This window comes from Dendropsophus ebraccatus, chromosome 8 (assembly GCF_027789765.1).
Source record: "Dendropsophus ebraccatus isolate aDenEbr1 chromosome 8, aDenEbr1.pat, whole genome shotgun sequence".
Taxonomy (NCBI): domain Eukaryota; kingdom Metazoa; phylum Chordata; class Amphibia; order Anura; family Hylidae; genus Dendropsophus; species Dendropsophus ebraccatus.
Window position 1 is genome coordinate 54090389 of NC_091461.1, and position 23344 is coordinate 54113732.

The 23344-nt window shown below is 42.8% G+C and overlaps 1 protein-coding gene across 3 annotated transcripts in view; it reads left to right on the forward strand.

Annotated features, from left to right (window-relative positions):
- Window positions 1-23344, forward strand: part of TBC1D12 (TBC1 domain family member 12) — a 60535-nt gene that overhangs the window by 14857 nt on the left and 22334 nt on the right. For 2 of the 3 annotated variants that reach the window (XM_069980379.1, XM_069980381.1), the window contains exons 2-5: window positions 6887-7010; window positions 11515-11571; window positions 19679-19794; window positions 20843-20925. In XM_069980379.1, the coding sequence (XP_069836480.1) occupies window positions 6887-7010; window positions 11515-11571; window positions 19679-19794; window positions 20843-20925 (380 nt within the window). The remainder of the gene's footprint in view (window positions 1-6886; window positions 7011-11514; window positions 11572-19678; window positions 19795-20842; window positions 20926-23344) is intronic. The other variant, XM_069980380.1, reaches the window with a different exon arrangement.

Here is a 23344-nt window from a genome sequence, read left to right on the forward strand (position 1 = left end):
CCCCCCGGTGCAAACCCATATACTTAACAGCTTGCACAAAGTCCCGGAGCCCGTCCAGCCGCCAGAGATGAGTCCGACCCCCATAGAGAATGACTACTCCAGTCATTCTCTATGGATGTTGGACTCCTGTCTGGTGAGTGTGCGCGGCTTCGGACGGGGTTTTCTCGGCAGCAGGACGGGCTCAGAGATCGGGACCTCGGTAAGTATATGGGTCTGCATCGGGAGGGTTGGCTGGGCTCTGCCCCGGCAGGGGGGGTGACAGGTTCTCTTTAAGCAGAGCATAAGGATGGATTTCAGAGTGGGTATCTACTGGTAGGTCCTATGGTTAGGATGCTGTCTCTTCAGGTCAGAAGACACATGGATGTTAGGACAAGAAGACACATGATTCCTTTCATAAATACAGCTGTGCTTCCAGGATGTAGAGAAATGCTTTTATTTTCTGGTTTTCTAAGCTCCTGAAAAGCCAAAAGCCGGAATGGCTCAGTTGCCCCTAGCAGCCAGATTCCACCTTTCATTCCTCACAGACTCTTCAAAAAATGAAAGGTGGAATCTGGTTGCTAGGGGCAACTGAGCCAGTTTCACTTTACACCATGTTTGATAAATCTCCCCCTTAGCCCTTTTAAATTCCTGGTCTGTGTGTTCCAGGACTTCTCCACTAAATGTTAATCTCTTTAGATAAAGTAGGTTTTGCAGACCTTTCCATAAATGTGCGTCACAGCCTGCGGTGCAGTTGTGCATTTTGTCGTATCCTCATGACTGGCCTCATTCATTAAAAAAAAGATTCTGCGGGACATGTCATTTTTCTTATTTGAACAGATGGCTATCTTGGCAGGACATCTTGAGCCATGTCGGGATACGATGTGTCCATAGTGAGTCATGTTGTATGTAGACATACAGAACTAAAGCATCGTTACGTATTTACTAGGGTTACTCTGTCCTGCGTTTATAATTGTTAATGTGAGCTGATCTGCATCTGCTTAAAGGGGAATTATTAGCAGGTTAATTAATCTAGATTAATCTAACCTGCTGATAGCCCCCTTTAGCGCCGGAGATGCTGAGGAGGAAGGTATGTGTGTTACCTTCCTCCTCGGCACCATTCCTGTGCTGTTAGTCGGGGTAAACTCCGCTCTAGGGCATCACCAGGAGCACTGTGTGCCATGTCTTCCTTCCCGCCTCTTCTAATGATCACTGGAGTAGGCGTGCTGGATGACGAGGCAGTGCTCCGGAGCGGAGTTTACCCCAACTAACAGCGCAGGACCAGTGCCGAGGAGGAAGGTAAAAGACCTACTTTCCTCCTCTGCGTCCGTGGTGCTAAAGGGTTCCCCTTTAATAAATTGAAGGAATAGGGCTCCAAAAGCAGTTTAATTCTCAGTGTTAACTACTGTTTTTTCTTTCTTTTAGCAAAAAAAGTTGCTTACTTTTGCTTGTATACATTCTCCTGTTTGCTGTGTAAACTCAATTTTCTTGTAACCTGTCTCCTCTCATGTAGCTGTCTATGATGAGAAACTTCTTTGAATATGCTGGTCAGGACTGAAGTGTGAATATCAACTAATGTACTATTATGACAATTTTACAGTGTCACTGTCATTACAAAAAATGTTTAATTGGTCTGGGTCTGCGTGTTCAGACCCGTACCAATTGGGAAAACAAGCTGGAAGGGGACTGCAGTGCTTCCTCTCCCCGCTGTGAATAAGAAAAAAAGAGTTGTGCTCCATTATAAGTCCAACTCTTTTTTTTTTTTTTTTTTTTTTTTTTTTTAACTCCGAGTGGACGCTGCAGCACGGTGCTCTGCCAATCAGTACGGGTCTGGACATTCAGACCAGGACTGATAGAAACTTGACATGTCTCTATGCCATGTCAAAAGTTTTTTTGTAACAACAGTGACACTTAACCCTTTGAGGATCAGGCCCAAAATGACCCAGTGGACCGCGCAAATTTTGATCTTAGTGTTTCCGGTTTTCCCTCCTCCCCTTCTAAGAGCTCTAGCACTTTCAGTTTTTTATCTACAAGGCCATGTAATGGCTTATTTGTTACAGGAATAGTTGTACTTTGTAATGGCGTCATTCATTTTACCATAACATGTATGATGGAATTCCAAATATATTATTTATGAAGATATAAATAGGTAAAATCATAAAAAAGAATGCAATATGGTAACGTTTGGGGGGTTCCTGTGTCTACGTTATGCACTATATGGTAAAAGCGACATGATACAATTATTCTATAGGTCAGCCCGATCACAACCACATGCAGGTTTACACAGATTCTCTAATGTTATATTTTTTTTTTAAATGAAATCCTTTTTTTTTGGCAATTATAAATAAAATGGGACTGTTGTGACGCTTATAACGGTTTTATTTTTTCACCTACGGGGCTGTATGGGGTGTAATTTTTTCCGCCATGATCTCTAGTTTTTATTAATACCATATTTGTGAAGATCGGACGTTTTGATCACTTTTTATTAATTTTTTTTATATATAATGTAACATAAAATCGGTAATCCGCGCACTGTTTTCCCTCTTTTCGTGTACGCAGTTTACCGTTCGCAATGACGCTTGTTATATTTTAATAGATCAGACAATTACGCACGCTACGGTATATTATATGTTTATTTGTTTATTTTTATATGTTTTATTTATATAATGGGAAAGGGGGGTGATTTCAACTTTTATTGGGGGAGGGGTTTTGGGGTTGTGTTAGTGTTTTTAACTTTTTTTTTTTTTTTTTTACACATTTGAAGTCCCTTTGGGGGACTTTTACAACCAGTACTTGGATTTTTACACTGATCATTGCTATGCCATAGGCATAGCATTGATCAGTGTTATCGGCGCTCTGCTCATTGAGCCTGCCTGTGCAGGCTTAGTGCAGCAGATCGCCGATCGGACCGCACGGAGGCAGGTAAGAGACCTCCGGCAGTCCGTTTTACCGATCGGGACCCCCGCAGTCACACTGCGGGGGTCCCGATCGGTAAGTGAGAGGGGACTCCCCCTGTCACTTACACTTAAACGCCGCGGTCGCGGCGTTTAAGGCGTTGATGACACGCGGCAGCTGCAGCGTGTCATTACCGGTGAGGTCCCGGCTGCTGATTGCAGCCGGCCCCCACCTGCTATGAAGCGCGCTCCGCTCCGGAGCACGCTTCATAGCGGGAGAAACACCCAGGGCGTACAGTTACGCCCTAGGTCGTCTGGGGACAGACTTCCATGGCGTAACTATACGCCCTGGGTCGTCTAAGGGTTAAAGGCCAGTTTCACACATAACAGAATCGCAGCAGATTTCACGCTGCGAGTTTACAGCGAGATCTGCTGCGATTCCCATACTGTCAGTTTGAATACGATTACGTACTATGGAACTTCCCTCTGCGAGTATGTAAACGCTGTCCCCTGCGGACCAGTGAAGTATTCATCTGGCCAACGTGGGTTAAGGGGGACAACATTTACATACTCTCAGCGGGGTGAAAAATCCAGCCTGAAATCCACTATGATTCCGTTATTTGTGAAACCGACCTAAGGCTATCTTCACATGTTGTGTTTTTCGCCCCTTCCTTTTTGTGCATTTTTTTTGTGTGTGTTAAGAGTGCAAAAAAGAAAAAAAATCAGATAAGCTGCCTTTTATTTAAGATTGATGAAATTTGTGGTGGTTATTTTGACTCATCTGAGTTGACCATACATATAAGAGTTCAGTCAGCTGTTCTGAATGCCATAAACCATCCCCTTAATAACAGACATTTTTTTTCACAGCTATAGGGGAAGTAGTTGTCGTCCTGTGCCACCTTCCAGAGCAGTTACATGTCTCTCTAACCCCCTGTCCTGGCTCTTGAACCTTTGATCTCTGGTCAGTTGTGACAGCTGCATGATGAAAAGGGGTCTCGATACTGTAGTCAAACTGTAGCACGCTCAGACCCCGGCGATAGGGAAAAGGGTTATGGTATTAAGTCATCTTACATTGTTTCATAAGTAGGAAAATCTTTAGTAGCACACTCAAGGATGAGCAGAGGGCAATACAGTGTGGCTATTGTAAACAGGCTGTCTATTGTAAGAACATACAGTACATCGGGAACAGGGCCCTCTTCTGTATAGCGCTGTTAATCAGACTTTGAGAAGAGCAGGGGGATCGGGAACTGCAGGGTTCAGGCAGCCCTGCAATTCCCAGCACTAGTGTAGGTGGCAGTTGAGGGGCCTGTGTTACCCCTTACTGCTGCCACTCAATGGAAGGGGTTAAAGGTATACTTTTTTTTATGAAGTTATATTAGAAAGTAATATAACTTTAATAAAGGTAATGTATTAGCAAAAATAAATAAATAAAGCACCTTCCAGAGTACCCTTTTTAAATGTTCTTGCTGTCTTGCTGTGACCATATTCAGATAATTTACAACAACTCTGCCTCATATGAATGTACTAGCACTAGTTGGTATGTTGCATTTAGCTTTGAGAGTTCAGTGGATTTTCGAGCAGGTTCATTCTTCGGGCTGACTGAGGAAACTTACAAACCATAGAATGAAGCCTGCGGGACCAGCACAAATGCAAGCGGGGGCGAGCTGCGGAATCTGCAGTGGGTGATCTGCCGGGATTCCGTAGTGTGGACATACCCTAAGACAGCATGTATAAAAGATAAATGGTGGATGACCGCATCCAATGTGGGTAAAATATGTATACTTTATTCCTCTATAGTAAAACTGGGCTCATTCATTCACCATTTTCTTCTATACATGATTGACCAAAGCTTCGCCTTAGGATTGTGCTATCTGTGGCATTTATACATTTGCAGAATGGAACATTAAGGCAAATGTGTATGGACGGGTATCAGCCCCATAGACATTGATGGCCTAACCTTAAATAGCTAATGACTATATTCGGCTCTTCCCATATGTATTTATGCCAAATAAGGTCAGTTGGGACATATGTATCGGCATCCCATTTTGACCGTTAACCATCATATATGGGTGACAGATTATATAGTAGTAATGTGAACCCAGAGTAATTTGTATATTATATACAGTACAGTACCTTGGCATTAGTTTAGCCATCCATTTCCCTGCGGTGGTTTTGTACTACTGTGATGGGAAGAGTGGCTAGACGGAAATGTGAACAAGCTTTTATTTTAACACAGATCCTAAACTATTCAAATGATCTGACAAGATAAAGGCCAGATTATAACAAAATAACATGTGGATCCGTCAGGTCTGGGTTGGGCTCTAGTTCTACATACTTTCTGCAGAACTTCATGGCATGGTGATGTTTAGACACATGGTTTCACTCAGACTTCATGGAGGAAAAAGAGAAGAGGAAATAGCTGTGGTAGATCACAAGGATTTGGGAAGAAAACACATACCACTCTCCAGCAAGGAGGAAAAGTAAAAACATCATTTTGATGACCTATTTCTTGGAAGACGCACAGCTCCATTAAGTGTGACCCAGAAGTTGTTAATGAAGAGCTCAGTATCTAGAATTTCAGATGAGACATCACTTCTATGTTCCTGTAGTAATTACAGCAGCCAGAGCTACTCACAGATGGGGCCGGGACAGTGTGAATATGTATGACTATCACTGAACGGGTCCTTGGAGAGGAAGCATGTTGGCTCCCTGGATGAGACTCTACTGTGTAGCACTAGGTATCCAATCGCGTATTAAATGTATGTTTGCAGTAAGCAGAGATGTGTCATAGTTTCTATGCAGAAGACATACTTTTAACACCTGCCCTTTATGAAGAACAGTCCTTCAAGTGATTTCCAGGGAGAATCTCAGCTGAAGATGCTCATGCATGCTGAAGGATAGCAGCTGCTGCCCTACGGTTGTCCGCATACAAGGCAGTGTTATGACTCAAATGATAAGATGGTTAGCTGAACTAATACTAGCAATGAGTAAGTCATCACAACTCCTCTATGAAACAAAATCTCCTTACAAAATGTACATTTTAAAGGGAACCTGTCACCACCGCAACCGGGGTGGAGAAATCGATGTCCGCTCACCCAATATGCAAATTAGAAGAGATGAGTCCGATATCCATAGGAAATCACTGTTCCATCGCTTACCTATGGACATCGGTTGCCTCTCTTCTAATTTGCATGTTAGACGAGCAGGCGGCGACTTCTTTGGGAGCGGGAGGGGGGTAAGGTAGGGGGGTCTGTGGGTTTGGCCTGGGTGCGGCAGTGACAGCTATATGAATGGCCAACCTCGTTGCTAAACTACACCCTCATGCAGTGGCCAGTGGTTGCCCAATTTACTAGCAACATGGCCATTGGTGCCACATGAGATGCAGCTGGCCACTTATGGATTCAACTTTGGTATCAATGTTTAGGTTTGTCCAGCTGTGCAATACCACTTAGGATAGCATGTGTCTCTTTCTGAGCAAGGCTATTGCATATCTACAGTTCCCATCATGCCTGGACTCCCTTTGGCTGTGCAAGCATAAGGGGCATTGTAGTTTAGTAACAATTGCAGGTTGTGCACCAGTGATCTACAGCTATCCAACATGAGAAAGCTGGATGCATCACCCACCCAGACGTGTAAACAGGGCAAGACCCCGGACCTGTAAACTGCTGCAGTCAACTGTTCTTCCTCTGGTGCAACCATGTGAAAGGAAAGCTATGCCAGATATATGTGAATGCACCCTTATCTGGCCCACTATATTAGCTGAAAACGAATATTGTTAAGAAATTGCTGTATAGGGGAGAATCTACAGTATATTAGTTTTTTATAGTTAGCCAGACTCTATTATACCCGCTGTATTATCTATTATGGGAAGTGTCCTGCCAATTCTACAAATTGGTAAAATCTGTGTTTGTGCTTCAGGGACGTTTCTGAATAGTTGCTTCCTTTCATTGATAGCTCATGTAAGTTGATGACTAAAGCAGGTCTTTGAAATACACATTTTTTTTCTTTCCTTTCAGGAACTTCTTTTCTAAAAGATCAAAAGACCTCAAATCACCAGCAGCGAGTGCTCCCGGCTGGAAGCTGTTTGGTAAAGTTCCTCCTAGAGAGAACGCTCAGAAAGACTGTAAAATCATTCAGCAGGTGAGCAGCCCCTTTCTAGTAAATAGTAGAATGGCAAATGCTTGCCACGTCTCATCTTTCATGTCTGAAGGTGTCTGGAAGAAGGAGTTGGCAGCATTGGGACATGCCATAATATGTGTTAGAACTCTTATGCATTAATATATTCACTGGTGTTTTGTAAACGTTTTTGGATCAGTTTTAAAGGAGACCTGTCACCCCCCGTGCCGGGGTGACAGGCTCCCGACCCCCCGTTACAGCCCCCTATACTCACCTGATCCCGCCGGGTCCCGCTTTTGGATCCGGTCGGGTCACGGAGATATCAGCTCCTGAAGCCCGGAGCGCGCGCTCACAAGAGAGTCCGACGCTCATAGAGAATGACTGAGCATCGGACTCCCCATTCAGTCTCTATGAGCGTCGGACTCTCCTGTGAGCGCGCACGCACGCCGGGCTTCGGGAGCTGATATCTCCGTGACCCGACCGGATCAGGAAGCGGGTCCCGGCGGGATCAGGTGAGTATAGGGGGCTGTAACTGGGGTCCGGGAGACAGTCACCCCGGCACGGGGGGTGACAGGTCCTCTTTAAGACATGAGCATAGGATTAGAGGTATTGGATTTTTCCATTGCCATGTTTGTTACAGATATTTGTAAAATATCCCTTACCTTTTCACTGTTGGATCCTTTTTGGGAACAAGTACTAGTGGTGTGAATGCTTAGTACATATTGGAACCTCCATTCACCCATGTGGGGATGAGCTTGAAGGTTCACTTGAGCATCAAAGTGATCTGATGAGCATATGAATACCAGATACTTGTCAGCAGTCACACAGTAAATAATAAAGTATACATCTAGCCAAAATGATATTTTCCCTATTACCACAACATCTATATATGCAGTAAGTCTGTCTTTTATTTTTCAGTAACACACAGACTAAATTCCTATAGGCTCTCCTCCCTTACTTTCCTGTCACTTAGTATTGGTGTCCTCAGTTTTATAATATCGTAGCCCACGTTGTGCTGCTAAATATACTGTAGCTTCTGATCATTTAGTATATATAAAGCAAATGTACCACATGAATAAATGTAGAGTTTTCAGCACTGCAGCGCTGATTCTGGTCCTTTTTGTCATCCATGCCCTTGTTCTCAATATTTTCGCTGTTGTATACTCTTTAAAATGAGTCACCAGTGCACCAGGCAGCAGGGAAAGCTAATTGTATGCTGGGCTGTATAGCTAGAGGTATAACCAGTAGGAAGAGGGAGATGGTGATCCCACCGAGGGTGTAAGGCATAAAACATATCCAGAAAGACTTTAGTATTTGAAATCTGTATACTCTAGAGGAAATGCGGGACATGATTGAAAAGGTGGTGGTGGGGTGCAGGGACATAATAAAGTATCCTTACCTGTCCCTGTACCACCATAGCACTGCTCACGGGTCTTGGTGACAGCTACTGGCTGTCTTTTTCGCCTGACATCTGGGTATTACATGTACCTGGCTCCTCCAGCTGCAACATCCCGGCCTGTCTGATTGTTTGCCTACTCAGCCAGTCAGTACCCCACCCCAGTTACTGATTGGCTGGGCAGGCAGTCACTCAGCCAGGTATGTGACATTGCAGCAGGAGGCTGGCAGCTGTCGGCGAGACACAGTAGCGGTGCGATGTTACAACGGGATAGGCAAAGCTAGTTTAGCACCAACTGGAGGGCAGCAGCTTGATACCACTGAACTAATTAATAACAAATTAGCCCCCCACCCCTCTGTATTACCCCACAGAATTAACTAAGAGGCGCACACACGGGGTAAATCTGGCAAGGGAGGAGACCACGCAGGGGGTACTTCAGGTGTATCCCAGGGAGAAGGGACGAATCTGCGCTTTCTCCATGGCCGTACGCTAGGGGTGCAGTGTTCGTAAACCTCCCCCTTGTTTTTTTTTACTTCAAAGGTGCAGTAAAATCTGCATCTAAACTGTACAGTGTAAAATAAATCTCACTGCTTTCTTTTTAAAGCAAATTCACCAGCAGTAGCTGTCATTTCATGAATTTGTAACTTTGTAATTTTTCCCACCCTGCCATTATTTATAGTATTCACTGCGACAGGATATCTTATCCATTCACCATCCTGAATAAGTCAGCGCCCCTCCTTCTCCTGAATCTGAAAACAAGTAATACAGATGAATAGCCGGTCTGAGAAATCGCTGTGTCAGCTGGTTGAAGTTGGCGCTGCTGTGAGCATGGTGGGTGGGCCAAGCTAAATGGGGGTGGCACTAGGGGGCGGCACAGAGAACGTGGCAGGTGCTCAGCTAGCCTTCCGCCATGTTAAACTTTGCTGTATTAAATACCTGGTACTGAACAGAGTATCAATAGTAGTATCAATATTTCAGTGCATTGTGCATCACTACAAACTTACAACCTCCATGTATATTTCCTGAGTAATAAACAGGCGGTATTAGTTGTACACTTGATAGCTTGGCGGCTGTGCTAGCTCAGTTATATTAATGTGGTTTAACAATCCCATATAGACCTGCATGTCTAAATATAGTGGGTTATGGAGACAGCAGTCATTCATATGATAAGGCTAATCTAGATATCCGTAACTCACTGACTGTGAGTAGTTGTGTGATTTGGGGTTAGGTTAGGGCTGTAATATGTGAGTGTGCGGACAGCAGGAAGATAGAGATTGATGTTTGTGACAGGGCTCTCACTACTTACAGCTTAATGCAGAGGTTGGTGAGGAAATGATCAGGAATTTTGGAATGTGTTCAAATAGTGGGAGAGGTATCTCAAGTATCCCAGGGTTGGTCCCTATAAAGTACTTCAAAGGGACAGATGCTTCTAGCGTTCTTACAAAGTCCTTCTATAAAAGCTGAAGGGGTCCCTTTACTACTTCAGTCAAAATAAGATGTGTGTCTGCTTGCAGCTAGAGGACTTGGCCTGGACATTTTTCTTATAGGTGCATTTCATGCAGTTATTTACCCATTCTCATCACTTATCTTCCCATATCCTCTCTGGTAACAGAATAAAACAGAGTGTCATTCAAAGTCTTTTGGATGACCAAAACAGCAAAGCACTTCATCAGTAAAACACCTTTAGGTGCGTTCACACGTAACAGATCTGCAGCGAATTTGCAGTGAGATCCGCTGCGGATCCCTGCTTAGCTGCCGTGCACTGATTGGCTGAGTGGGACCGGAGCTGGGAGCCTGACATGCAGCTGCGTCGCCGAGCAGGTAATGTATGCCCTCGCTGCGGCGGGGTTAACGCGCATACTCACAGCAGGATGTCAATCCTGCTGCGAGTATGTGCTCTCCTAGGAATGAATGGGACTGGATCCGCAGCAGATCTCACTGTGAATCTGCAGCTCTCTTGGCTATAAAAACCGTGTGGCACCCTGGGAAATTGCTCAATTCAGTTTGAAGGTCCCTAAAGTTTTGCTACTGCAGAAACCAGTCTTTCTCCTCTGTTGGGTGCCATCCATCCATCAGATGGTCTGCACTGTTATTTTGCTGGGCCCCACAGTACAGTACTAGATTGATAGTGATGGGGCTAAATTGTTAGCTCAGATGGTCTACAACAAGTGTAAGCAGTCTTGGTGAATCAAAGATTGACTGTACTGCAGTAATACAGAAGATTCCTAAAAGGGTCCACAACCTACCTGTTGCTGCTGTTGGCTGCCACATTTAGGTGGGGAATTAATGTAGAGGTGATCACACACGTGCACAGTTCTCTCCACTTCTACAGGAGTTACAGAATTACTGAGGGTGTTTTATGGGTCAGCAGATGCTCCTACTAGAGATAGGTGGGACCCATGTCTGACATTTATGGCATGTCCTGTGTATTCTGTGAGTGACTACAGTAGGAATACCTCTTTAAACCGTTACTAACATATTCAACATGACATGTCATAAAGGACTTTATTGGTTGGGGCCTGGCTCTTCAGACTGATCACTAGAACAAGCGAGAAGAATCACTTGGCTGACCTGGAGAGCCAACCCACTCTGACCTGGTGGATACACCTTCAATACCAGACAGCCAAACCATCTCTGCTGTCCTTCCCATACACGTGAACGTTTGGCATGGCAAAGCATTCATGTGTTCCTTATGGAGGGGGAGTAAGCTGCAGCCAGACTTCTCTGGTCATGTCTTATCATTCCTAGAATAAAAGGGTTGGGCGGTAGAAATCCAGCACACATGACCCTTCTGTCAGAGGTAGGAGGTTTCCATACACCTTATACTGTTAGGCCAACACGCCCGCAGCGGCACATTTGGACAATTTTAGTGTAAGGTAGTATAGGCACCTAAGACATCCAGGAGAAAGAAAAGGCTATATTATAATTGGTAGAGGGGGTCCTGAAGCAGCCAATTTAAACAGATGTAACATTTTACTTCGGGTTTTGATAATTTAATCGCCATGTTTCTGATCTCAGATGACCTATAATTACACAATTGATATCCAGATTTTACTTGTTTTGCTGATTTATTTTCACATTTTCTTTCCCTCTGGTATGTCACTAAGGCTTCAATTCTGTTTTTCTCATTAGGATGACAGTTCTGGCAGTCTCTCTTCAGTCTCCACGCCAAATCTATTAAACACAGGGGTATGGAATTTAATCTATTCATTTCCTAGTCACTGTTTGCGCCATGCATGGGCTGTGTGGCAGTCATGTCTTGGTTGTGCATGGATTGTTCACTTAAGCATGTCTGTTATGCTTCATTTAAGCCATCCTAACAAACACACATCATGCTTCTCCACTGCTTACTGCTTTACTTCAAGCCAGACACCACACTACATGCTTGATGCCTGACTGTTGTCTGAATATGCGCTTCATATATTGTACATTACAGCAGGTGAATATTAAAGGGACCCTGACATCCTTTTCATGCTGCCTGGATATCAGGGTGGTCTCCAGTGGCTTCTGGCTGCCCTGTTTGCACTCCCTCTGTTAAGAGGCCATCAATCAGGCTGGTGGGAAGAAGCCACCAGGGATTGCACCGATTCACACGACTTATGGTTTTGGCAACATGAAAATGACAGGTTTCCTTGAAGTATCACATAGGAAATGCATAGATATACTTTATTAAAATGAAGACTGATTGGTCATAACATTGAAGCCACCTACTTAATAAAGGGTAGGTCGCCTCATGTCTCCAGAACAGGTTAGACCCAATGAGGTCTTGACTTCATAAGATCTCTGAAGGTGTCTGCCCTGTGGTATTGGTAACCAAGACATTAACAGTAGATCCTGTAAGTCGCCAGGTGTGACCTCCATAGATCTGACATGTTTTTTCAGCACATCCCCCAAGATGCTCAATTAAATTAAAATCTATAGAATTTAAAGGCCAAGTCAACACCTTGAACTCTGTCAAACTCTCTGTAAGAAGTGTCTAGGAATGGTTTGGGTAACATAAGAGTTCAAGTTATTGACTTGGCCTCCAAATTCACCAGGTCTCAGTCTAAGAAAAGAAATCACTGAAGGAATACATTTAGCATGTGATACTCTGTGCAGGGTTCTGCATTCACGTGGTTGTTACCTTGACACACGCCTACTTAGACATTGTTGCAGACCAAGAACACTCCTATACAGCAGCGGTATTTCCTAATGGCAGTGATCTTTCAGCAGTATGGCAGGGCACATTATCTTGCTGACAGAGACTACTGCCATTAGGAATTACCAGTGCCATGAAGGGCTGTACTTGGTCTGCAACAATGCTCAGGTAGCTGATTTAAAGTAATATTGACATGAATTCCAAACCTCCGAACTCTCCGTTGGGGTTCCTCCATGTGCTGCTTTGATCTATGTATATATAATGTTCGATAGTTTTGTGCCTATTGCATTGCACAACCTCATAAAGTAAGTATGTTTCAACTTGGATTAACTCATACAGCACTGAGTATACGCTTGAAACTACTACACTAGGAAGCACCCCTCCCTTCTCCTCTCTTTTCAGTCAAATGGGTTAGACAGATGCAATGGGTACAGAGGCAGGGAATAAGAGGATATATCTGGACATACCTGGGCTCTTGTCGTGCTGGGGAACTGCTCCTGCGCTTTTGGGTCTCGTTTACATCTTAAAGTTTACCTGTCACAATGGGATCTAATGGGGGTCATGAGCATTAGTCTCATTGCGTCTCTGTATCCATGGAGACCTGAACTTCCAGATAAGCAGTGGATCTCAATACTGATTTGGAAATGGCCCGTTGTGGTAGATACACTTTAACAGAAAACTTAAATTTTGGTGCTGGATAAGACTATTAATTTAAAAAATAAAAGTATGCCTAGATTTAGGAAAGCTAGCCTTATCTAACCACTGTCCACTTTTAAAGAGGTTATCCCACAAATGGGGGGAAAAAAAACTCTGACATAAGACACACCACTATCCTAAATACTTTTTATGCAAAAACAGATGCTCTCAGTGTAATTTCCATCCTTTTCAGCCTATATCTTCACCCCTCTGAAGCTCTGGTCTCTTTTCTGTGCGGACAAAGCTGTGTTTCCAGAGAGTGCAATGCATTCTGGTCTTTAGTAGCTTCCTACTTCAGAAAAATGTGTACGTTTGCTACTCCAGTATTCCTCCTCTGAGCTGTATACAAAGTAGTACCTTTCACATAGCCTCAGAGGCTTTCTTTTTCACAATTTGGTTTCCCGCTACTCCCACCAATCCTCCTTATATAATAGTTGTGCTTCATATACTTTATTCTTATAAACCTGTATATGTAAAAAGAGAGAAGACTAGTACTACATAACTCTCTAAGCTTGTGGAAAGTGCATAAAGACCATATGATATACAAGTTTATAAAGGTATTAAAGGAGAAGCTCTTTAATAGTATTGTATCTCTTCCCCCCCCCCCCCCAAAAAAAAAAAAAGTTATACAAATCACCAATATACAGCTATTACAGGAAATGCTTATAAAGTGCTTTTTTCCCCTGCACTTACTACTGCATCAAGGCTTCACTTCCTGAATAAAATGGTGATGTCACGACTCGACTCCCACCAGAGCTGTGCGGGCTGTGGCTGCTGGAGAGGATGATAGCAGGGGGACACTGAGGGACACAGGGCACTGGAGGGACACTGAGCATACCCCTGCCATCATCCTCTCCAGCAGCCACAGCCCGCACAGCTCTGAGAGTCGGCTCATAAAATCACCATGTTATCCAGGAAGTGAAGCCTTGATGCAGTAGTAAGTGCAGGGAAAAAAGCACTTTATAAGCATTTCCCGTAATAAGTGTATATTGGTGATTTGTGTAACTTTTGGGGGGCAATACAATACTTTTAATATAAAACATTTTTACCAGACTTCTCCTTTAATGTGCCTGGTAAGAAGGACAGCTAAATGACCAGAAACAGCGGGGAACACTACTGCTGACACCAATATAAGATACCTCATAACATAAACACAATTTTTAATTAAAATTGGCAACAACTAAATATAGCAGGCAGGCCAGAGGGGTTGCGTGAACATAAATGTTCAGAATGGAAGCAATATTGCTGAGCTTGATCTGTCATATGAAAAACTCCAACAGCAATGGAGATGGCCTTAAGCTATCCAGCCTGTGCTGACAGTGTCAGACTATGTAGAAAGTGAGACCTTACTGACCAGAAGAATGGCGACGCCCAGTTGTTAATTTATTCACACATTTTTAGAAGAGATCATAGAGTAATGGCACAACTGAAAAGATCTGAGATGTTGCTCAATTGTGTTGTTGTGAATACTAGTATCTCTGACATTGGTGTACGGAGTGTGGATTGGAATAGTGTTCTATGTTTTTATCTAATACATTGTACAAGCAGCACATTTATATTGTACTCCTGACAGAAGGATTAATGACCTTACTATATATATGCAGATGTATAAGAGTATGGCACAGTATGGTGTGAACAAGTACTATGTCAGCAAATGTAAAGAATGCCTAGACAGGATAAATACCTAGAAAAGGCATAACTTAGCAAAACTTAGAGCAGAGATCTGATGTGAGGATTCTAATATTTTCATTCAGGAATAACTTATCCCCCCAGACTTTGCGTAGAGGGGAGGAGGTCTTACAGTCACACTTAGGGTATGTTCACACTGAGCAAGAACCGTGAGATCTCGCCGTGCTCAGTGTCCCGCTGTGAGTGAATGAGAGGGTGTACGCTCCTCCGCCGCGCTGCTCTCCACTCAAAAAAGTTACATGTCACTCCTTTGAGCGGAGAGTAGCGGCTGCAGAGGAGCGCGCGCTTTCCCATAGAGGGGCTATGGACACCGAGACAGGTGGAAAATCCTGCCTGTTTTACACCCTAAGAGTCAATTCAAGCTCTTATAAGCACTGAAAGCCTATTTAAAGGGGTTATCCAGCGGAAAAATGTTTTCTTTCAAATCAATTGATGTCACAAAAGTTATATAGATTTGTATTTTACTTCTATTTAAAAATCTCGAGTCTTCCTGTACATATAAGCTACTATATATCCTGCAGGAAGTGTTGTTTATTTACATTCAGACACCGTGCTCTCTGCTGACATCTCTGGCCGAGTCAGGAACTGTCCAGAGCAGGAGAGGTTTTCTATGGGATTTGCTCCTGCTCAGGACAGTTCCTGACTCGGCCAGAGATGTCAGCAGAGAGCACTGTTTCTGAATGTAAATAAACTTCCTGCAGGACATACAGCAGCTTATATGTACGGGAAGACTTGAGATTTTTAAATATAAGTAAATTATAAATCTATATAACCTTCTGACACCTGTTGATTTAAAAGAATTTTTTTTCCCCCTGGACAATCCCTTTAATCATATACTTACATTCAATCAATTAACCATGTGAATTTCAGTATTTAAGTACATTAATTACAGGCATAAGAACAGGTGCATACAGCAAATCATAAATCCCCCGCTGCCTATACAGTCAGTCTGAGGCCATCTTTTACTTAAATGTTTTCTACGTATTTTTTTTTTTTTTTTTAAGGAAGTAGATACATAAGCATAACGATCATTTGGCTGGCTCGGGAGGATACCTTAAAAACTGTTCAAATGAGAACAGTGGACGGAATTCCTGGAAGTTTTGCCAGTGTATCCTGCTCTGCTGACCAAATGATAGGTATGCTTTAGTGGGGAGCATTTGGTGCTCCCAAAGATTTGTTCACATTTAGTGAGCTCTAAAGATGTTTTTAACCTTTTAAACTTGTTCAATAACTTAAAGGGGTACTCCAGAAAATAAAAAAAAGTTTATAATTGAGGAGCCACTTATTGTATTTTTCTTACAGCTGGGGCTTATCTCATTAATCCAATCCTGGACAGTGCTGAGCATGTATCCTATTGGGAGCCAGCAAGAATGAGCTCATCCCAGCTTGTGTATATCATAGGGAGGGACCAGCTTGACCTTGTGACCCTTTGGCTGGCTCTGTAATGGCATCATTGTGATAAACTGGGGACATCATATTTGTGTTGCCAGGAGCAAGGAGAGGAATGGAACTGTGATTTATACAAGATTAAACAAATTGCTTGCAAGGACATTGCAGAATAAAGTACAGATGGACACTCTGAATTTTAATGTTACGTTTACTACAGCTCTGTATTCTCCATTTACCAAAATAGCTCTTTATAGAGAATGTACATCAGAAAATGACCTATTGTGGAAATCAATGGTTATGTTATGGTAAACATACTACATTTTTTCTCAATTTATAATCTATATTTTAATATAATCCTTCCTGACTCTTCCTGGAAAGTGATCTGTACAGAATTATAGTAAAAGGTGACACCAGTACATAGATAAGACAATAGTTGAAGCTCACTGTTCAACCTTCCCCTGTCTGTGGAAGAACTACTTTAAGGCTGCGTTCACACTATGTATATTTCAGTCAGTATATGTATATTTCAGTCAGTATTGCAATACTGACTGAAATATACTGACTTAAATATACGTAGTGTGAACGCAGCCTTCGGCTGGGTTCACAGTACGTTTATTTCAGTCAGTATTGTGGTCCTCATATTGCAACCAAAACCAGGAGTGGATTAAAAACACAAAGGATCTGTTCACACAATGTTGAAATTGAGTGGATGGCCGCCATTTGATTGCAAATATTTGCTGTTATTTTAAAACAACGGCTGTTGTATTAAAATAATGGCCGTTATTTACTGTTTTATGGCGGCCATCCACTCAATTTCACCATTCTGTGACCATAGCCTTTCTGTGTTTTTAATCCACTACTGGTTTTGGTTGCAATATGAGGACCACAACACTGACTGAAATATACGTAGTGTGAACCCAGCTTTCAGGTCATAAAGCATGCCATAACAACTTTCCCATTCATGTAAATGGGGCAGCACCTATGTCCACAGTGCTTGCTTTAAACCATATCTTTAAATGATGTTAAAAACAGCTCAGACAGGGTGGCTGCCCCCATGATGATGTAGGAAAAAAACACTTCTCTTTAAAAGACCTCTCCGCCCTTGTGACCTTTCCATATTAGTGATGATGAGTGACAAGTCATACATTTTAGGAAGAAATATTAGAAGTGACACAATACTTGCTGAGTTTTAGTGAAAGTTAATCCAGAATTCTAATATTATAGGGAGTCCAAGTACACTGGTTTAGGGGGAGACAAAAGGCTGTAAAGTGTATGGAAACAGCGGACAGTTCCCCGCCATCTGCTACATGTAGGAGTAGGATTAAGCATGTTGAGCTTGATAATACAGCCGTGTGAATATGCCCTTAGTCTCTGCAGCTTTCTCCCTACTAGCTTTAATAGGTGAATCTATTCCTTTAAATAGGTGGTGGAGTGCTCCAGCCTTCCTCCTCCATATGACTCTTTGGCGGTAGCCCTAATGAAGTCTTTGAGGTACCATTTAGTTGGTGCAGCTGGTTCCTTTCCCTGTTGTCATAGATGTATTCACTGGTTACCTTAGTGTACTACTTAGAGAAAAGATATTGTCCTTGTTCTGGGCAGTGTTGCCGCAATATAAGAAAATATTTAACAATGCGTTTGGCATAATTCCCAGAATATTACTATAGAAACTGCTTGGTTTCTTTTGTGTGAATGAAATCCATGACATCACTGATTTGAAATACTGTACAAACTTTAATAGTTTTTCGAACACAGAGCGTTAACCACTATTTATCCTTAGTGAGATTGCCCTGTGAAAATTGGTGAGAACCTAGGGATAATGAGTTGAGAGGTTCATGCCCCCTCCCCATATGCATGCATATACACATGCATATACTCATACATACAACACATAAACACTGATGCAAACAAAGCTGTCTGAATACAGAAGGATGTTATTTTGGTTTTTGGCAGGTGAATGGGGCCCTATACTTGGGGGGGCTTTGATATACGCAGCTGGAGTTATTCCACCTAAATATGCAAATCCACATTCATTTTTTTTATAGAACCGTCTTGATATTGCGTTTTAGCTGCCATTAAATTATAGCTATGCTGCAGTCTTGAACTTCTGTAAAAACCATAGAAACTCACTGTAGTCGACCTTTTTGGCCTCTAATTATACAAGTAATTTACACAAACAGCGGCTTTAGAAGAAGTGGGAACATTGTGTATCCTTCAAGGAGCATACGTTCAGTTCTTTATCTGCAGAGTAGGTTAGGATCACTGGAATTACTCCTACATCTGGAGAGCTAAAGCCCATTTCACTTAAACAAGTGTGAGATTAGGTTGTTGAAGGCAATGTCATCAGCTTGTCTTTGCACTTTCAGTATAGCAATAATACTTCTGTGAAAAAGGGAGCATGTTAAAGCCATCCTGTTAGTTGTAGCTGCAGCTCCTTAGTTTTTAAATGTATTTTCTTTTTATTCATTGTGTAGGTGTCTTTGGGGGTCCCAGAAGTTGGACCCCCCACCCCCCCCCCTTACTGATTATAATTTTATAGCACATTCTAGTGATACGGCAGTTGTAGCCACAGTGTGTATAGCTGAGTGTGAGTGCAGGCACATTATAGCAGGAATGGAGAGGATGGGAAACACAAGGACTGACAGACTGCGGGGAGTATGAAGGAATAAGCAGGGCAGATACATGCAGCACTCTCTGTCTGGGGAGAGAGGGGTTACAGCTATGAACAGATTACCTCCACAGTCCTGTCCCCTGATGCAAGCCACAGCCTGAAGTGGATCTGCTATGATTTGGAAGGTGAGGGAGACTTCCTGGGTCACAGTACAGGACTGTAGACTCCGCTATGCAGACCGTGCCCCTCCTCCACTCGCCTATCTCCTACACTTTACAGGGAGCCCTTAAACCAAAGCAATGCTCTTAAACCAAGTTACAATTTTGAAAAACTGAGCTTTTCTTGCAAAACGCTCTTAAACCAAGTTACTCTTAAACCCAAGGTACCACTGTACCATAATATTATAAGGCTACATTCACACCTCTGTAAAATCTGCACACAGACTATGGTCCCGTACATTTGAATGGCTTAATTTACACCATATGAAGGGATCCATGCATTGTGGATGGCTAGAAAATATACATTTGTAGTGCTGTCTGTAGCTACGCACGTGTCATTGAGGCTTAAGAATGGAATATCTCTTTGAATATAAAGACTAGTATACCTTTAGCAGACTTGTGTACAAAGGCTGACAGTGTTAGAGGTGAGAGAGATGTTACACAGAGCTCACTAGCATGTCGCATATCCGCTTCTTTATTTTTCCTGTTCTGTGTGTGTGTGTGTGTTTTTTTTCTCACCAAATAGCTACTTTATGTAATTATACAGTTTTCTTTTAGGAATATGAAGCACGTACAGGGAGAACATGCAAAGCCCCTACCCAATCCACAAGACGTAAAAAATTTGAGATTGAACCACTCTCTACCACAGCTCTTATCTTAGAAGATCGACCTGCGTAAGTATAATTGTTTTTACTGTAATAGTGCATACAACTGCATATCTAACACTGTCATCCTGGTTATCATAACAGAACCATGTATGACTGATCCACTCTTAGATCAATTTCAGTGCATTCTGTTGAATTCAAAGTTTGCAGTTTTTACCAGGACTCACTACAGATAAGGCTGGGTTCACAATGTGTTAATCGGGTACATGACAGGTATACAGTATGTTGGTATCCTGTCAAAAAATAGATGTCTGAACATGGCAGTGTATTGCAGCGGGGCCCCCATACAGTTTAGTACCCCAAACATTGTCGCCTAGTGATAAAGTTCAGGCCTTTTCCTGCTTGTTTAGGTTTATTTAGTTGAAATCGAAAGTTCAGAAGTTCCCAAGGTCAATTAACTATATGTGAACTATATGTGAACCATGCCTTAAAGTGTCTCTGTCGCCACCTTTTGACATGTCACTTGTTCAGTCAGGCTTCTAATGTAAGTCTATGGAGCCCAACTGATTTTGCTGACACAGAGCGGTGAGCTGTCCTCTCCCTGCTGGTTCTCATGATCTCCAGTTTTCTATGATGACAGTGACACTTTAAGCAGGTCTTTCTTTCAAACTGTTGATCAGAGATGGAGGTAATCATCGTTTTGATGCTGATCTATGTCTTTAAGGGCGGGTTCACACTACGGAATTCTCGCGGACAATGTCCGCGGAATACCGTCAGCTGTCCGCCCGCACATCTGGGCGCCTTTTCGCCGGCCCCATAGACACCTTTCTATGGGCCGGCGTATTCCGCTATACGCTGAAAGAAGTGTCATGTCACTTCTTTTAGCGGATCGCGGAATACGCTGGCCCATAGAATGGTGTCTATGGAGCCAGCGGAAAAGCGCGTGCCCGTGCGGGCGGACAGCTGACGGAATTCCGCGGACATTGTCCGCGAGAATTCCGTAATGTGAACCCGCCCTAACACATACAAAAAAAGTTTCATTCTCATGTAACATGTCCCTTCTGTCAATGGTGGTAAAGCTATGTTAACAGCAGCATTTTTCTTTTTATCTTTATAGAAATCTTCCAGCAAAATCCGTCCATGAAACCATGCGCCACAGACAAGAGTATGATGAGATGGTTGCAGAAGCTAAGAAACGAGGTGGGAAGTGTTCCTAAATGGTGGCTAAATTGTGGCTTGTAATTCTTTGCATAAATTGATAGTATAAGCAAATATATTCAAGTTTATAAAAAAAAAAACATTGTCAGGAAAAAAGACCTGTTTCTCCTCGTATGCTCCCTGCTTCCTGCAGATAGACCATTATGTCACTGAGAGATTAGGTAACATGCTGCTCACAAAAGTTGCAAAAAGAGAGACATGACTGAAAGATGTAGTTAGTGTATTTTCTAAGCTTGTAGATTTACACTGCTCAGTACCGCTGTATATTGTCCTGTATGCTGTTACTGCCTCCTAAGTGTAGCAGGATTCCTTCCTCTGCATGTATGCAGTGTATAGGCAGCATCATGGCAGCTTGTCTCCACCTACTAACTCAATGACAGCTCAAAGCCTGCAGAACTGAAAACTGGTGAAAATTACGTATACAGTACAAGTTATATATTGGCCAGGAATTGTTCAACTCATGTACACACACAACAGCGTACCCTGTAAGTGCAGCTACTCTTTAACATATGGCCTGCAAGAGAGACTGTGTTTCAGGTGTAAATCTATCATTGAATCTCCCCTGTTGATTTAAGATGCATTCTGAGGACCTGATTTCTTAAAGGGCTATACCCATCATCTAAGCTTTTGTTAGGTGATAGGGAGGGCAAACAAAATCAATTTTGCAAATGCGTTCTTTTGAAATTTGGCCCGTTTATCTTCCTGTATGGTTGTCAGCTCATTGCCTGGTGGTTGGGCTGGGATGCCAGTTGGGTGGTTGGGACCTCAGGGAGCTGTAAGCATACTTTATTCCCCCTCAACTGCCTCCCACTGAGTTTACACACATCTCCAGGGCTTAGATTGTCCCTTGAGACATAAGCACCTAAGTAGGAGACACAGCAATGCCAAGCTGATTCAGCTCTGCACCGCTGCGTCTCATCCTTGATCCCCCCTAAGCTAAATCAGGAAGTGAGCGGTAACGCAGTGTTGCCAGATGGGAAAACTCCTTTAACAGCACTATTTGATAGATTCTGTCAGTCAGTGTATATGGAAGATAAAACAGGCAGTTTGTTAGTTGCTGTTCTTACTGTCACAGTTCATGTTTCTCATTATTTGAAAGGGGGGGGGGCAGACAATCCTGCCAAGAGTTGGTGGTGGTAGACTGATGAATAGGTACATACTTTTCTATCCCTAAGTGGTCGATTATGTTTTTATATGATAATGCAGAATAAAACATGACTACAAATAGACAGACTAGCCATCCAAAAGACTGGAGAGACTACAGGTTATAAAGTGTCATTTAATACATTTTATTGCTGGCGTCCTCTACAGCCCCAATATCTTCCCAACCACTCAATTTTATGCAAGGCTGTATGAGAGTAATAAAATAAAATTGCTTTGCCACAATTCACTGTACACTCTCTTATTTTATGGCTTGTTCTTCATTATAGGAAGGTGATATAGCAGTTATGGGCTGTAGTTTTGGATTATACAATATGCTGTCATATAAATAGCTTTATTGTCATCCATTTTGGAATTGGCTACTTTTAAACCACCGACTCGTGTGCGTCCTCTTATCTGAAGCATTGCCAGGATTGATGAAGGAACGTAGCTAACAAGCCTAACAGGGTCACCGGGTCACTGAAGGTAATAAATGCTGTGTGTACTGTTAGACGCAGAGTATTTAATTAAACCAAAGCTCTGGGCTCCAGCCTCTGTGACAAGACCCATGCTAGATGCATTACACTGACACTAATGTACTAGGCCTTCCAAGACCCGAAGGCCTTCTGCAAAGGATCTGCTTTATCACTTTGCTGCAAACTAGGTAATTGCTTTCATTCCTTCGTGAGGCTGTTTCAGCCTAATAATCTGAAGGATTCCTTGCGGACAGGTAGACGCGTGTATCACTACTACTTGCTGTACAACAAATTTAGAAGTGCATGTTAGGCTTGGTTCACCTGTGTCCGGAGCATCAGTCTGTTTTATTCAGGAGCTGAGCACAACTCTTGGAAAAAGTCATCAGTAATCATTGTCATTCGGCCGTCTTACACTTTCTGTAGTAAAAAGTTCAGCCCCAGATAGGAAACTGTTGCAGGATGCATTCGCCAGTCCATCATCTGGACCAGTTCAGCGTAACAACTGACATGCTGGATGCTAGGTACAAACCCATTAACAACGATGGCATTGGTTTTTGCATCGGTTGTCCTCTGGCGTCCACCATGTCGGAGGAAAGTGGAGCCAGACCGTCAGGCATATGAAAACTAACCAACTAACTTACTAGAAAGGTTACCTATTTCTTTGGGCTAAGAATTTTTTCTTAGACTTCTACACATTTCTTGACAGGCCCTTTTGAAAAGTCATCATAGTCATACGTTTCAACAATTGTCATCTTTATGCTGTGGGGATGGATGGGGAAAAAAAC